Source organism: Trichechus manatus, unplaced genomic scaffold (genome assembly GCF_000243295.1).
Source record: "Trichechus manatus latirostris isolate Lorelei unplaced genomic scaffold, TriManLat1.0 scaffold00106, whole genome shotgun sequence".
NCBI classification, from domain to species: Eukaryota; Metazoa; Chordata; class Mammalia; order Sirenia; family Trichechidae; genus Trichechus; species Trichechus manatus.
The window spans coordinates 8745107-8760554 of NW_004444042.1; the positions used below are offsets into that span (position 1 = coordinate 8745107).

Sequence of the window (15448 nt, forward strand, 5' to 3'; positions counted from 1 at the left end):
GGGGGTAGGGTAAAGAGGATCAAGGGATTGCTTATTGAAAAAAAAATGAACTAGAACATATTTCTAAGAAGACTGGGTGGCAGGCAGGTGCATGGATGAGATGATGTTCCATGCATCCCCATCCCTGTTCGGCAGACACTGCGAGTTCGCCTGCTTCTCCACCACCTTGTCCAGGGCACCCTCTCCACTTGCTGAAATCCTATCTGTCCATCAAGCCCCAAAGACCCTCCCTCTTTCAGAAAGTCCACGACTATCCCTAGGGGGGATGCTTCCTCCCTCCTTCGAGTGCCCTGATGGCCTGTGGGGTTACTTCATCCCGAATGATGCAGGCCTTGTCTGACCAGCTAGGCTGTAAGCCCCACCAGGAGGTGTCCAGGTGAGCTGTAGCACCTGGCTCAGGGCTTGCATGCATAGGTGCTCCATTCCAAAACAAACAAAACAAACAAACAAACCTGTTGCCATAGAGTGGATTCCAACTCATAGGGACCCTATAGGACAGGGTAGACTGGCCCATAGAGTTTCCAAGAAACAGCTGGTGGATTTGAACTGCTGACCTTTTGGTTAGCAGCTGTAGCTCTTAACCAGTATGCCACCAGGGTTTCCAGTGTTCCATTAGTGCGCACTAATGAGGGAATGGGAAGGCACATCCAAGTCACAGGAGAGGGAAGGGCTGAAAGTGCTGATGGCCCCCAGAAGGGTGGCAAAAGACAAAAAGCTCCTGGTCCCAAATGACCTTCCTGCTCCCCATCCTACAGTGCTGGGCATGGAGGCTGGGCAGTGCCAGGGCCAGTCCTGGGCAGAGGGGGGTGGCTGAGATGGAGAAGCTGGAGCCAGGGCGCATGCCCCCACCGGGAGGTACACCAGCTGGGAGGTACACACACCCGGCTGCCTGCTTGCCTTGTCTCTCCGGCTCCCTGGAGTGGCACTGCTCCACCCCTCTGGGGAAGCTCCAGAGGCCCCTCCCCACAGCCTAGGATGGAGTTGGGCAGGCCTCACAAACACACAAAGAAGCTGAGGTTGGGAGTTCAGCTGACACGTCCAGGGCCTATGGCTGGGGAGTGGCTGAGGGGGTTCCAGGACCCACATCTTTGGAACCCCAGGCTCCCAAAGGTTCTTTCCAGCTCTGTGGGCACTGGGAGAGGTGCTGGCTCAGGCAGGTGACAGAGCTCTTTCTCTCCAAGCAGGTCTGGTGGCAGCCTTCAAGGTCGCCACACCGTATTCTTTGTACGTGTGCCCTGAGGGGCAGGATGTCACCCTCACTTGCAGGCTCTTGGGCCCTGTGCCCAGGAGCCCTGTGCACGACGTGACCTTCTACAAGACGTGGTACCGCAGCTCACGGGGTGAGGTGCAGGCCTGCTCAGAGCGCCGGCCCATCCGCAACCTCACCTTCCAGGACCTGCACCTGCACCACGGGACCCACCAGACCGCCAACACCAGCCAGGACCTGGCCCAGCGCCACGGGCTGGAGTCATCCTCGGACCACCACGGCAATTTCTCCATCACCATACGCAACCTGACGCTACTGGACAGCGGCCTCTACTGCTGCCTGGTGGTGGAGGTCCGGCACCACCACTCGGAGCAGAGGGTCCACGGGGCCATGGATCTGCAGGTGCAGACAGGTAAGGCCCGCGGGGGTGGCGTGAGGGCGTCAGTCTGAAAGGGCAAGTGATGAGAATGAAACTGCAGCTGTGTGCGTGGCAGTGTGACTCGAGGAGAGTGTATTGTGGTGCTGTGGCACTGGGTGTGAGGCTGGCTATCTGATGGTGTGACCGACCCTGTGTGAGACATAATGGAGGGTGGTGATACTGGCATTCTGGGTTAACTCTGTGAGATGGGGAGGGAGGGTGTTGTGGCTCTGTTTGTGACAATGGGACTTTTTTTTATTGTGCTTTAAATGAAAGTTTACAGTTCAAGTTAGTTTCTCATATAAAACTTTATACACACACTGCTATGTGACCCTAGCTGCACTCCCCGTACTGTGACAGCACATTCCTTCTTTCCACCCTGGATTTGCCATGTCCACTCCACCAGCTCCTGACCCTCTCTGCCTTCTCATCTCACCTGAGGACAGGAGCTGCCCATTTAGTCTCATGTATCTACTTGAGCTCAGAAGCACACTCTTCACGAGTATCATTTTATGTCTTATAGTCCAGTCAAATTTTTGTCTGAAGAGCTGGCTTTGGAAATAGTTTTAGTTTTGGGCTAAGAGAGAGTCCGGGGGCCATGTCTTCCAGGGTCCTTTCAGTCGGGACTTATTGTTTTTAATAATAGACTTTAGTTTTTAGAGCAGTTTTAAGCTTATGGAAAATATGAGCAGAAAGTACAGAGAGTTCCCATCTGCAATGGGACTTTTTAATGCGAGAGGGTGTATGTACTGGGCTGGGAGCGAGATTCTGCTCGTGGCAACACTATGGCCAAAACCAAACCCATTGCCATTGAGTTGATTCCGACTCATAGTGACCCTGTAGGACAGAGTAGAACTGCCAGTTAGGGTTTCCAAGGAGTGGCTGGTGGATTCAAACTGCCGACCTTTGGGTTAGCAGCCAAGCTCTTAACCACTGTGCTACTATTGCTCCAGCACTATGGCAGTGGTGATTATATGCAAAGTGTGACTGAAGTGTGACCTGAAAGGCTGAAGGGTGGGAATGTGTGCCTGCATCCCTTCAGGTGAGAGTGCAGGTGCGGTGGACTGGAGAGAGCTGTGGGTGCCGGGAGGTATCCACATGCCCCTGGAGGTGGCATGACAATGGGCAGGGCATGCCTGGCTGTGTGGGGCAGTTCTACTCTGTCCTACAGGGTCACTAGGAGTCGGCTGTGTGCAGAGGATGTGCCAGTGTGTGTTTGTGTGTATGTGAGTATGAGTGTGTGTATGTCTGTGAGTATGTCTATGTGTGCATATGTGTATTTGGATGTGTGTGTCTATGTGTGCGTATACATGTGTGAGTGTGTGTATGTATGCGTATGTGAGTGTGTGAGTGTGAGTATGTATGTGTGTGTGCATGCCTGCATGTGTGTGCAGCTTCCAGCTGGGCCACAGCATGAGTGCCTGTGACAGGGGAGGGGCCGCTGACCTGGAAAGCTTCCCTGGCCTCCTGGCCTGACACCAATCTAATGACCCTTCTCTTTGCTCCCACAGGCAAAGAAGCATCATCCAAATGCATCGCGTACCCACCTTCCCCCCAGGAGAGTGAAAGTAAGGCTCTGTGTTCTTGCCCGTCTTGGTTCTCTGTTCTCTGTCCTCATCCTGGACCCAGGCCCCATCTGAACTCTGACCTCATCACCCCAAGCCCATGGAGCCCCCATTACTCCTCCTTTGCTGCTGCCCCTTTTGCTTCCTCCTTCACCTGAGTCCCTGTGCTGCAGCCCCCAGAAACCCACTCCCCTTCCAAGGCCCTAAGACTGAGGAGCTGACTCCTAGAGCCGGGGAGAGGGCTGAGACCCCTCCCCAGATAGTCCCTGCTCCTGACTCCCTGAGTATGGAGGCACCCTGACAGTAGCTCTTGGCCAGGGGAAGTGCCCCCATGACAGGTACCAGATGCCACAGGCTACTGAGCTTGTTGTCAGTGAGCGCTACCCCTGCCCACCAGCAGTCTGTGACATGGGGGAGGTTGGAGGGCTTGGGGGAGGGTTCCTCATGGTTTAGGATTTCATCGCTTGGAATTCCCTTGTTCTGTGTGTGTGGGTTGCGGGTGGGGAGGAGGGAGAGGCTCAGGAAGGGAAACAGAACTACCTTTCCTTGAGCTCCTACTATGTGCCACTATGTGCCAGGCACTGTGCTAGGTCCATTTAAGTACTATTATCTCAGTTAATTCTTACAGAACCCTAGGAAGTGGGCATTATCATCTTCACGTTACATACATGGAAAGCAAGTTTCAGAGAGGTGACGTGACTTGCTCAGATTCACAGAGCCAGCAAGGCCCAGCACAGCTGCGACTGGGCTCCAGGCCTGCTTAGCTCTGCTCATGTCACCACTTCCCCCACGCCCCTCCATCATTGGGCTGGGGGAGGAGACTGGAAACAGTGTAGTTGGTGGCAGTGAGCCCCCCTGGTGTTTGCCCAGAGAAGTTCCCTGTAGGGGGTGGGGTGCTGCTGTAAGGACCCCTGGGCCCTCAGAGTCAGCAGTTTGCCCAGCAGCTTGGAGACAGCAGGCAAGGGGGAGACATTTTAGGAATGCCACCCTTCTCAGGGGAGAGGGTCTGGGCTTCCTCATCCTTCTACCCATGCAGTGTTCACTGGGATTCAGTGTAGACCCTCCAGGAGGGCGTGCACAAAGGCCTAAACCAGGAACAGGAACAGCTACACTGCGGCTCCCACTCCAGGCAGACCCAACTTAAAGGCCACAGTGACCTTTTACTCAAACTACCCTTTTTTCCAAACCAACAAATGGACTAGTTAGGAGTGAAATTAGAACACACATTTTGGTCTGATCCAGACTCACATGGAACCAAGAAACTCTTTGGCTCAAGCCCCTATTGCTACATGCCACAGAGTTCACGTGTCCCCACAGCACCAAGCCACCATTGTCCTCACTTCCTCCATGGCGCCTCCCTGGTGCTGGCAGAGAGAGGCCCTCCAAATGGGCCTCTTCCTTCCCGCATAGCAGTCTCCACAACCGTGCATGCATGCACACGCAGGCGTGTGTGCAGGGCAGGGTGACTTACACCTGGCCAGGCACACGCATGTTCACTTCCCCATTGCTCCTTCCACTCTGAACAATCCCCCAGTCCCACTTCTTCTTCCATTAACCCTTGCAGAGCTGCAAGGCCCTTAGAGACAGCACCACTGCCACCACCCCCACTTGAAAGATGGGGAAAGTGAGGTCCAGGCAGGTGAAGCGACTTGCTACCAGTCTCTCAGACCCAGAGTCGAGAGAAGACGGCAGAGGACCTGACTCTCAGTTTGCAAGCTCTGCCTGAGCACTGGGCTGCCTTGGCCTCTGTTAGCCCTGACTTTCTGAAAATTCATCGTATGATTTAAATCTTGGGAGGGCAGAGGTGAGAGATGCCAGAGGTGATGATGCTAGAGAAATCAGGTGCAAATGGAGGGAGAGAGCAGAGATATGGTTATTTTTTCTTGATGTAGACACTAGAGAAGCAGCTGCAGGAATTAAGGGAAAAGAAATCGCCTGGGGAATCCCAGGGGTCAGGCAGATAAAAGCCCTGGGGTGAGGCAGAAACCTTGAACTCTTTGACTGTCAAGAGTGGGTCAAGTTTCTTTTGCTGGGCACCTCCACTCTGAGTTTTTAATGTTTTTATTCCTCTCCAATTTGTGGGGGTGTGAAGCCTCACTCTGGCCCCGCCTCCCTGTCCCAAGGTGCTGTCCTGAGTGAATCAGCTCTTAGAGGGCTAAAGGAACACGTTTACTTCCGTCCCAGCTGTTGAGGGCAGGGGGATGGCTTTGATGACCTCTGGAGTCCCCTTCCAAACTCTTGGTTCTAGGAACCTGAGTCTGGAAACTAAAGCAGTCCTGGCACTGAGGGCATGTGGTTCCAGATGGGAAGAAACCTCTGTACTGGGTTGGGTGGGGAGTGGGGCTTTAGGACAGCATTTCCACTCCCTGGGTACTGTTTCCCCACTGAGAAATGGGAACACGTGTGTCCTTTTTCTTCTACCAGCGAGGCAATCAGTGTTATCTAAGGAGCTGGGTCAGGGATGGAGCCCTGGTGGTGCAGTGGTTAAGAGCTCGGCTGCTAACCAAAAGTTCAGCAGTTTGAATCTACCAGCTGCTCCTTGGAAACCCTATGGGGCAGTTCTTTTCTGCCCTGTAGGGTCACTATGAGTCAGAACTGACTCTACAGCAACAGGTTTGGTTTGGTTTGGTTTGGGTCAGGGATCAAAAACTCAAATGCCCGGGGGCCACGGAGCTGGTGAGGAAGACAGTAGGGAGGGGTGGAGATTGCAGGGCACTTCCAACTGCCGCTAGTCCAGAGGGTGGCCGGGGTTGCCAGAGCCACAAAGTTTTCAAGCAAAGCCAGAAAGCAGATTTTATGTGAGCTCTCTCAATTTTAAAATGTTAGCAACTAAGGGAAAAAAAAAAAAAACCCACGAAGACAAAATCCAAAAAAAACAGGTACTGTGTGGGACATGTTTGCAACCTGAGTCCATTCTAATGAAAGGCAGTGTGGTGAAGTGGTTAAGAGCATAGACCCTGAAATCAGCCGAGTTACATATCCTCTCTGTGCCTTGGTTTTCTCACCTGTAAAATGGAGATGATGATCGTAATAGTACCTACTTTCCACAGTTGTCACAAGGCTAAACACCCATTGCCATCAAGTCGATTCCAACTCATAGTGACCTTATAGGACAGAGTAGAACTGCCCCATAGAGTTTCCAAGGAGCGGCTGGTGGATTTCAACTGCTGACCTTTTTGTTGGCAGCCGTAGTTCTTGACCACTACGCCACCAGGGTTTCACAAGGCTAAAATGAGGTGCTATATACTATATGTAAAGTAGGTGCCCTGGTGGCGCAACAGTTAAGTACTCGGCTGCTAACAGAAAGGTTGGTAGTTCGAACCCATCCAGGGCTCCGTGGGAGAGAGACCTGGCGATCTGCCCCCGTGAAGACTACAGCCTAGAAAATCCTATGGGGCAGTTCTACTCTGTCACGTGGGGTCTCTATCAGTCGAAATGATTTGATGACACCTAATAACAACAACAATATGTAAAGTGCCCATAGCCATGCCTGTGTAAGTGTTGGCTGTTATTAATTCTAGATGCAGAATTCTAGCCTGGCTTCCCAAGTCAGCTCATCCATGCCCTGTGCCAAGACAGGGTGGCAAGCAGATGGCAGCAGTTGCTGGACGCTTGTCCTGTTTGCTAACAGCTTTAGAAACATTTGCCCATGTCAGTGCTTAGTGGGCCTGCAGCTGGGGACCATCTCCACTGCCCCGACCTTTGGAAAGGTCCCAATTCCTGCTTGCTCTAAGACAGGTGGTCCTCAGCCAGCCTTGGTACCTGATCAACTAATGCTTCCGGCCAGGAAGCTCTTTGGGCTGTGGGAGCACGGCTGGTCTGTGGAATAATCTGAAAGCCCAAGTCCACCTGAGAGTGGGTGGGGGCGGATGAGAAGGGGAGGGAGACGGGGGAAGTTGGTGCTCAAGCAGCTCCCACATTGCCAAGGGGCTGTGGTTTTGCCCTGAGCCCAGGGGAGGGGGCCAGGCGGCCTATCTCCCCTTGAGCTCCCCCTCTGCCACCATGGCAGGATGTGCGGTCTGCTTTGATCCAGCCCCTCCCTGGGGAACCAGGCAGCTCAACCCTCCTCCGCATATACCCAGGGGATATCTGGCAGGCCCTGGACAAAAGCCCACTGAGCAGGCTGCCCCCCTCCCCCACCCCCCTCTCACCCTAATGTGTAAGAACCTGGCACACTCCTTGGAGCAGGCCTGGCAGTTGCCTCTGCTAGCACCTGATCACCTTCCCAGCATGAGCCAGGCTCCGGATGGCCACTAAGCACTCTCTTCCCCAGGGAGGGAGCCCAGGCATTGGCCACATGGTGGGGGGATGCTGCAGAGGAGCCCACGTCTTCAGAGGGTAGCTGGGCCCACAAGAGCCGGGCCCAAACCCCTGCCCCAGCCTCAACTCTCAGCCCAGGTTGTAAAGAAACCTCAGGCTCTCCGAGTGAAACCAAGTCCTGGTGGTCCCTAGCGTGGCTGGGGAGGGAGGGGGTCAGGCAGGGAGCTGGGGTGGAGCCCCCCAAAGCCTCAGAGCAGACAGGGGGCAGGATTAGTGAGCACCTGACAAACCTCAAAATGTTGCTTAGTAACAGCCTGGAAGAGACTTGCTTTGACGACTAAAAAAGAGCATTTCGTAACCAGCTTTTGAGATACTGCCCACATTAAGGTCCTTTGATGCAGTTCAGAAATTCAAAATGTCTGAATTGTAGAATTTTTTTTAATTTCAATCTTTCAGTTCAAAATGCAGCCTTGATCTGCGGGAACCTGCTGTAATGCGGAGACGCACTTGCTTTGTAATTAGCCTAGCAACTGTTCCTGTACCAGTGAGGACTTCTAAAGGGCCTGAAAACAGTTTGTTCTCTTCTGCAGTGGGTGTGAACAAACCCCCTGAAAGCTTGTTTACACCATCGAGTGTTGTAGCAGTACAATAAAATCAAAGCAGCCTTTATTCCCTCATAAATAGTGCAACAGCAACATGCAGTCCCTGTCCCTTCCAACTTCCCAAAGCTCTCCGAGGAGGGGCTGACACTGTGACAAGGTATCCTGGCTCATCTTTTGGCCGAGGGAAGGGCTGAAACTGGGAAGGAAATGAGTTTATGCCATTGTGGTTCCGTGGGCATGTCTGTTCCCAGCTAAACCCCTGAAGTCAGCAGATGGACTAAAATAAATCAAGCTTCCCCAGGCTGTTGGTGGGATGGTGAAGTAGTACAACCTTTTTTGGAGGGCAATTTAGCAACCTCCTAGAAGAAAATGCACATACTCTTTAGCTCAGCACTTGCACTGCTAGGCATTGATGTACAAGGCCTACCTGCCCAGAAGTACCTGGGTGGTGGTAATGCACTCTCTGCTAACCGAAGGTTGGAGGTTCAAGTCCACCCAGCAGAGACTCGGAAGAAAGTCCTGGTGATCTTCTTCAGAAAAACCAGACTTTGAAAACCCTATGGAGCACACTTCTACTCTGACACACATGGGGTCGCCATGAGTTGGAACTGACTTGATGGCAGCTGATTTTTGTTTTGGTACCTGCTCGAGTGAGCAAAGATGCATGCACAGGTGTTCACCACTAAATTATTAATGTTGTAAAATGGAAGCAACCTAAACGTCTACCAATAAAGGACTGTTTCAGTAAATTTTGCGTTGGCCATATGATAAAGCCCAAGGCTTAATGAGGTAGACTCGGTGCTGATGTCCCCACTGTGCTAAGTGGGAGGAGCATTTGTCGAATGATCCTATATGCACTGTATATACATAGACCATATCTAGACGGATACCCAAGAACCTGCTAACAGTGATCATCTCTTTGGAGGGAGCCGCAGTGGAGGGCGGAGGAGACTTGTGGACGTTTTTTTAACATGTGCTTTTATTTTTGTAATTTAAAAAGTTTAAAATTTAAAAATGTTAGGCAAGGATCCCACAATTGATTTTCCCTGTGATGTCTGTGTAAGGTCAAGAGGTAGGGCTTCCAGAGGCCCCACCCCAGTGGGTTGGGGCTCCTTTTGACCTTGAACTCTGCAGCGTGGGGTTTATGAAGGGCCTGTTTCCCCTTTTCAGGCAACAACCTGCAGCCCAAGGGGGTTGAGCTGCACCCTGCGGGATGGTATGAGGGCTTGGTTCTGTCTTCTTTGGAGCTGCCTCAGCTGTAAGCACCTTGTTTCTATGTGCTCTGGGTCCACTTAGGGAGGAAGTGTGGGGCTCTCTCTTGGAAAGGGTTCCCCAGATCTTCCCTGTTTCTCAATAGAGGCACCAGTGCTTCTACAGGTCACTTCTACAGGGTCTGGCTGAGGGCCTTGGATAAAGGTGAGTCCTCACTGCTGCCTGCCTTCCCTCTCTGGGCCTCAGTTTCCCTTCAGGTGGGAACGGGGCCCTCACTTCGGTTGCCTCTGCCCTTTCAGACATCACAGCCGCAGCCCTGGCCACGGGCGCCTGCATCGTGGGCATCCTCTGCCTCCCCCTCATCCTGCTCCTGGTCTATAAGCAAAGGCAGGCGGCCTCCAACCGCCGTGAGTATCCCTGCTCCGCCTGGGTGGGTGGGGGGCGTGAGTGACCCGCCCCAGCCCCAGGTTAGCCCCTGGGATTAGCAAAGGCCAGAGGCAGGCACAGTGCCCTCTTGGTTCCAAAGTTGGGCGCTGCTGCAGTCCCTGCAAGGAGCTGGGCTCAGTGAGTGAGTGAGGAGGGGACCCAGATGTGCCATTTCCGGGGCCTAAGCACCCACCAGACCCTGTGGCTCCCAGCCCGTGCTGGCTTGGCACTCAAGAAATATCTGTTGAATGAATGAATAAGAATATGAAGCAGCTCAAACTGGTTTATGAAAATGCTGCCTCTCGAGATCCTTTGGGGACCTGCTTTCATGTGTGAGTGGAATTGTTCTGTCATTCGCATAGCAGTCATCAAGGCAGAAATGACCTGTGGAGTATAAGAGCCAGGAGGGACCTCAGAGATAACTTAGTTCAACCCTTCCCTTTTATAGAGTAGGAACCTAAGATCCAAAGAAAAAAACCCTCCAAACCCATTGTCGTTGAGTCGATTCTGACTCATAGTGACCCTATAGGATGGCATAGAACTGCCCCGTAGGGTTTCCAAGGAGTGCCTGGTGGATTCAAACTGCAGACCTTTTGGTTAGCAGCCTGAGCTCTTAACCACTATGCCACCAGGGCTCAGCAGGGGTAAATAACTAACCAAATGTTATGTGACTTAGCAAGTGGCAGAGCTGGCACTCAAACACAGAGCTTTCAATTCCCAATCTTTCCAGAAAATATAATCCCACCATTTCACAAAAATGCTCATCAACATGATCATCATAAGGAGCCCTGGTGGTGCAACGGTTAAGCACTCGGCTTCTAACCGAAAGGTTTGAACCCACCCAGTGGCTCCGTGGGAAAAAGACCTGGTGATCTGCTCCTGTAAAGATTACAGCCTAGAAAACCCTATGGGGCAGTTCTACTCTGTCACGTTGGGTCGCTATGAGTTGAAATCGACTCAACAGCACCTAATAACAACATGATCATCATAGCCAACAACCCTTAACTGGTGGGGTTGCTGCACCAGGCACTATGCCAAGCTTGTTGCATACATTGTCTTGATTATTCCACATAATAACTCTAAGAGTTTGGTACTACTATTGTCCCCACTTTACAGATGAGCAAACCGAGGCACAGAGAAGTTAACTAATTTGCCTAAGGAAATGCACATTGAATAAGTGGTGGGGCCAGGCTTCAAGTCACTGCCACAAACACCTTTCACCCTTGCCCTGCCCTGTACTCCCCCACGAGGCCTATGGGAGCAGGAGGGCAGGGAGTCCCCTGTCCTTGGCCCTTGCACACCCTCTCTGGCCCCTTCCCCTCAGCCTGGCTGCAGATAGTAACTGTGGGAGGCCTGCTCTGTCACCATGTGGCTTTAGGCTCACAGCTGATTTCCTGTGGCTCTCTCCTAGGGACCCAACCTGGAGCCCTACGGTGGGGTACTCAGGGGCCATGGCACCTCACTCTTATTCTCAGGATGCCTGTATTCCTCTCACAAAATCCACCACAGCTACTTACAGGGGCAGGTGGGGGTAGGGGTAGGTAAAGGGGGTGGAACAGAAAGAGGAGCCCAGGGCTCCACAAGGGAGATGAATGGCGCCATCAGCTCCTGCTGTAAGATTTCCATGGAGGAGGGGAAGTGTGAGGAGGGCGACAGTGCTCAGCTAGGCTTACGGTCTTCCAGATAAAGAGGTACTTTCTGGCCCCTTACTCCAGACTGCAAGGCTGCCGCTGCCATTTGAGCAGAACAGGGAACAGGAACTGGGAAAACAAATAGCCGAGGGGAGGATGGTGTGTGTGTGTGATTGTGTGTGCCTGTCTTTGTTGTCTCCCAGCCCTCCTCACAAGGTCGCCAAGGTGGCCCTAAGGCTCTCCCCATGTCCCAGCTGAGGCCTCTCTGGGGTGGGGGAGGGATGGAAGCAGAAGAACAGCAAGGTTTCTCCTCAGGGGAGGCTGCTGGTGGCCAAGGAAGGAAGATCAGGGAGGGGAGCCCCACACCAGACACTGTGGGGGTGTCCTGAGGAGCCTGTGGTAGCTCTCAGTCCCCCTACTCTACTCTCTGTGACACTCCAGTCTAAATGCTGACTCCAAGGAGAGTCCTTATATGTCCCAAGGAAAACAGGGGTCTGAGGGATGCAGATGAACTGGACTGAAAGAGGGGTACTGTGGCTCATGTTGAGCACATCTTCCGAAACTCAAAGTAACCTCCTTTCTGTGATGGGCGGTCACTCAGTAGCACCTTATCTCCAGGTCTAATGTCTGCAGTAACAGAAAGTTGTCAATGATTGCTCTTCTAATAAAAAAATTTTTGAGGCCAAAAAAAAAAAGAGGAGTTGAGAGGGCTGTGAGCACTCAGGAAGGCAGTTTGGTGACGTAGAGATGGACACAGATTACCCAGTTTCCTCAGCTCTACAATGGGACCAACAAGCCTTACCCCAAAGAGTGGTGTAGAGGATGGATGGAATGAGGGACATATATAAAACACGTGCATGAAGCCTGACACATAGGGGTCGCCATGACTGGAGATTTCGGGAACCTTTGTGTAACTTCCTCATGTGTGTGTGTGTGCCTGCTGTGCCCCTCCTCCACCGTCTGTTTCCCCATAGTAATCAGCAGTGAAGCCTTTCACACGAGGAGGATCTGTGGGAGTTTATGGGGAGCTGCAAGAAAGAGGGAAGCTCAGGCTACCGCACCGTAGGTGGTGGCCAGTTTAGGGGTGGGGAAGGTTGGACAAGGCAGCAGCAGCTTGGATGAGGAGCAGAAAGTGGGTAGAATGTTGGAGAAGTGATGGGGTATGCAGACCCCGAAACTTCCCTTGAGAAATGTCACCTCCTGCCCTTCTAAAGCCACTCTATTAGGCAATATGAGAGGAGAGAGAGGACCAGGAACCCTCTAATTAGCAGCTGACCTTGCAACACTTCCACCCTGTAAATCATGGCTAAAGACCAGAACATAACAAGTGTCCAAACAGGAAGCAAGCAAATCCAGCAGCAGCAGGCCTTCTGTTTAAATCCCACAGGTCGAACACTGGCCAAGTCAAGCTATAGGAGACAGCGCTGGCTGCCTTTGCGTTCCTGGTGGCAAATGTGGTCCTGCACACTTGTAAAACAGAGTTTCATTTGTCAATGGTCAAAACAGGCCACCCCTCCAGGCCCCACCTGCTGGATAAACATGTAGAGCACGGAGTGCTGCGGTCTGGCCTCCCTCCCGGGTGAACAGAAAGGGAGTCCAGGCCTGAGCGTGGTCCTGCCTGGGCTCCCTCCAATTCCCCAGGGGCATCTGCCAGCAGGGGTGGGGATGTGGTTGGGAAAGCCTTCCCTTCTGTGACGGAATCCTCTGTCTGTCTGTCTCTAGGTGCCCAGGAGCTAGTGCGGATGGACAAGTAAGGCCTTTGGAGACCCTCCGGAGAAAACTTCCCACAGCCACCCCCCATCCCCTATCCCGACTCACAGCTTGCCAGGGTCTCCCTCCTCTTGCCCCTCCCTGGGTCTGTGGCTCCTAGGGCAAGGTCTACACCCAGGCTGTGGCTGGGGTTGATGAGGAAGCGGAGGGTAACTTTTGGCCACAACAGACTTAGTCTTCCCCCAAGCCCCGACCAGTATCTTTCCCCATTTCCTCCCTCGTCACTGGTTGTATCATGAAGGGGCTCAGGACATAGATGTTAGTTAGGAGTGGGACAACCTCCCTGGCCTTCCTTATGCCCGGCCCCAACTGTCAGAGGGCAGATATTTCTGTGTAGTAGAGAGTGTCCCTATTTAGCTATCTACCACAGCTAGTCAGAAGAGCACCTGCCATCTGCTCCTGAGGCCTACACACCTGTGCTGGCCTGGCTCTTCTCCCTGCCGCACTCCAAAGGGCCATGCACCTACCTTTGGGCCTCAGGGTCAGCCTGGCCAGGGTGGGGAGGGGGAGGAAACAGCTGAGCTGGGCAGACACTGAAAACAGAGCATGGAAAGGAGGCCTGGGGCCAGCCCAACTACACACCTGGAGTGGCGGCTTCTCCCAGCAGGGCCCTCGGTGGAGAAACTGCCAGGCCCTGCTGGCCACAGGGGCAGAGGCTGAAAGTGCCCAGAATGTGCAGCAGCTCAGGGTACAGTAGATAGGAGGGTATGCATTCCTGCACTCTGGGCACAAGGCTGGCATGGAGCCTGGCACGGAGGGTGTGCTCGGAATGAGCCCCACTCAGGGAGTCAGGCCAGGTACCTGCATCACCAACCCAGAGCTTCCTCTGGGTGTTTGAGAGAGACGATTTTTAAGACAAGTCAGAGGAAGTCCTACTAGCGATCCTGCTAGAATCTCAGAGTTGGAAGGGACTTCTGAGGTTGTCCCACTGCCAACCCCTCCCTCAGCTCAAGACAAGCTTTGGGGACGTTCAATCCTGATGCCACTAGCTCTGCTGACCACAGGGAGACTTGTCCCCAAAGTCCTGAGGCTGGTGTCCTGGATGTGCCTCTGACCCTGGGCTTGCTGGCTGGGCCCAGGGCTGATGGTCAGGCCACAGGGCGGGGCTGGGGTCAGTTCTGATGGCTGCCCTGCCTCCCTCAGCTCACGGTAGGTGGCAGAGCACAGCCCACAGCCTTTTCTTTCTGGCGCTTCCTGCAAGGAGAGGCTGCTGTGGCCTGTGGTTGGGAAGGCAGGTGAGGGGAAGGGAGGAGACAGAAGTGGGTTGGGCTGGGGGGCTGGGGAGTGTGGGGAAAGCCTGTACCTCAGGCAGCACAAATGACCTTCAATTCTGATTCTCTAGCAGCAACATTCAAGGAATTGAAAACCCGGGTTTTGAGACCTCTCCACCTGCCCAGGGGATACTGGAGGCCAAGCCCAGAGTCCCCCTGTCCTACATGGCACAGCGGCAGCCCTCTGAGTCGGGGCGACGCCTGCTCTCTGAGCCCAACACACCTCTGTCTCCTCCGGGGCCCGGGGACGTCTTCTTCCCTTCCCTGGGTGAGTGCTTCCGACCCGCCCTGCACCATGACCTCGGGCCCCCCATGGCCTGCCTGTGGACCTGCCTGTGATACGGGAAGAAGAGCAAGGACTTCAGAGTCAGCCTGTCTCTGATACAAACACCGCCTGGCCCACTTGCTAGCTCTGGGCCTTGGGCAAGTGACTTGACCTCTCATTTTCCTCATCTGTAAAGTGGAGATAATCATAGCACATATCTCACCAGGGTGCTGTGAGAATTAGCTTACGGACCACAGTTGTCCCTAAAATACTGGCACAAAGTCATTGCCCAGGATATGATGACTATTGTTTTTGGCAAGGATTCCCCCTGTGTCTCTCCCTTGGTTTCAGGTCTGGCCATCTTTAATCATTCTAGATCTTTATCAATAAGCAGGAACCATAATGGAAACTTCCTTGGAGAACAGTATCTCCTAAGAAAGCAAAAAAAAGGAAAGAAAAAAAAGTATATAAAAAGTTTAACAATTATAATGATAAAAATGGTAGCTAACATTTATTGCACGCTTACTATGCACCAGAGTGAGTGGTGCAAATGGTTAACGTGCTCAGCTGCTAACCAAAAGGTTGGAGGTTTGAGTCCACCCAGAGGTGCCTCAGAAGAAAGTTCTGGTGATCTACTTTGAAAAATCAGCCATCGAAAACCCTATGGAGCACAGCATACTCCGACCACGTGGGGTTGCCATGAGTCAGCGTTAACTCCATGGCAACTGGTTTTACTATGTGCCAGGCTATGTGAACTTCACGGTGTGGGGCTGAGGTGGGGGGTGAGGGACAGAGGAGCCCCTATTCACTCAGCTTCTTTC

At 53.1% G+C, this 15448-nt stretch overlaps 1 protein-coding gene across 7 annotated transcripts in view; it reads left to right on the top strand.

Moving 5' to 3' along the window:
• VSIR (V-set immunoregulatory receptor) overlaps window positions 1-15448 on the top strand; it is a 34867-nt gene that overhangs the window by 11475 nt on the left and 7944 nt on the right. The window contains exons 2-6 of one of the 7 annotated variants that reach the window (XR_002825139.1): window positions 1182-1619; window positions 3137-3193; window positions 9564-9671; window positions 12709-13071; window positions 14434-14549. Coding sequence is in view for 5 of the 7 variants with exons in the window: in XM_023737708.1 (XP_023593476.1) it covers window positions 1182-1619; window positions 3137-3193; window positions 9564-9671; window positions 13044-13071; window positions 14434-14701 (899 nt within the window). In the remaining 2 variants the exon portion in view is untranslated. Of the gene's footprint in view, window positions 1-1181; window positions 1620-3136; window positions 3194-9563; window positions 9672-12708; window positions 13072-14433 lie in introns of all 7 variants that reach the window. The other 6 variants (XR_002825140.1, XM_023737711.1, XM_023737712.1 and 3 more) reach the window with 6 other exon arrangements.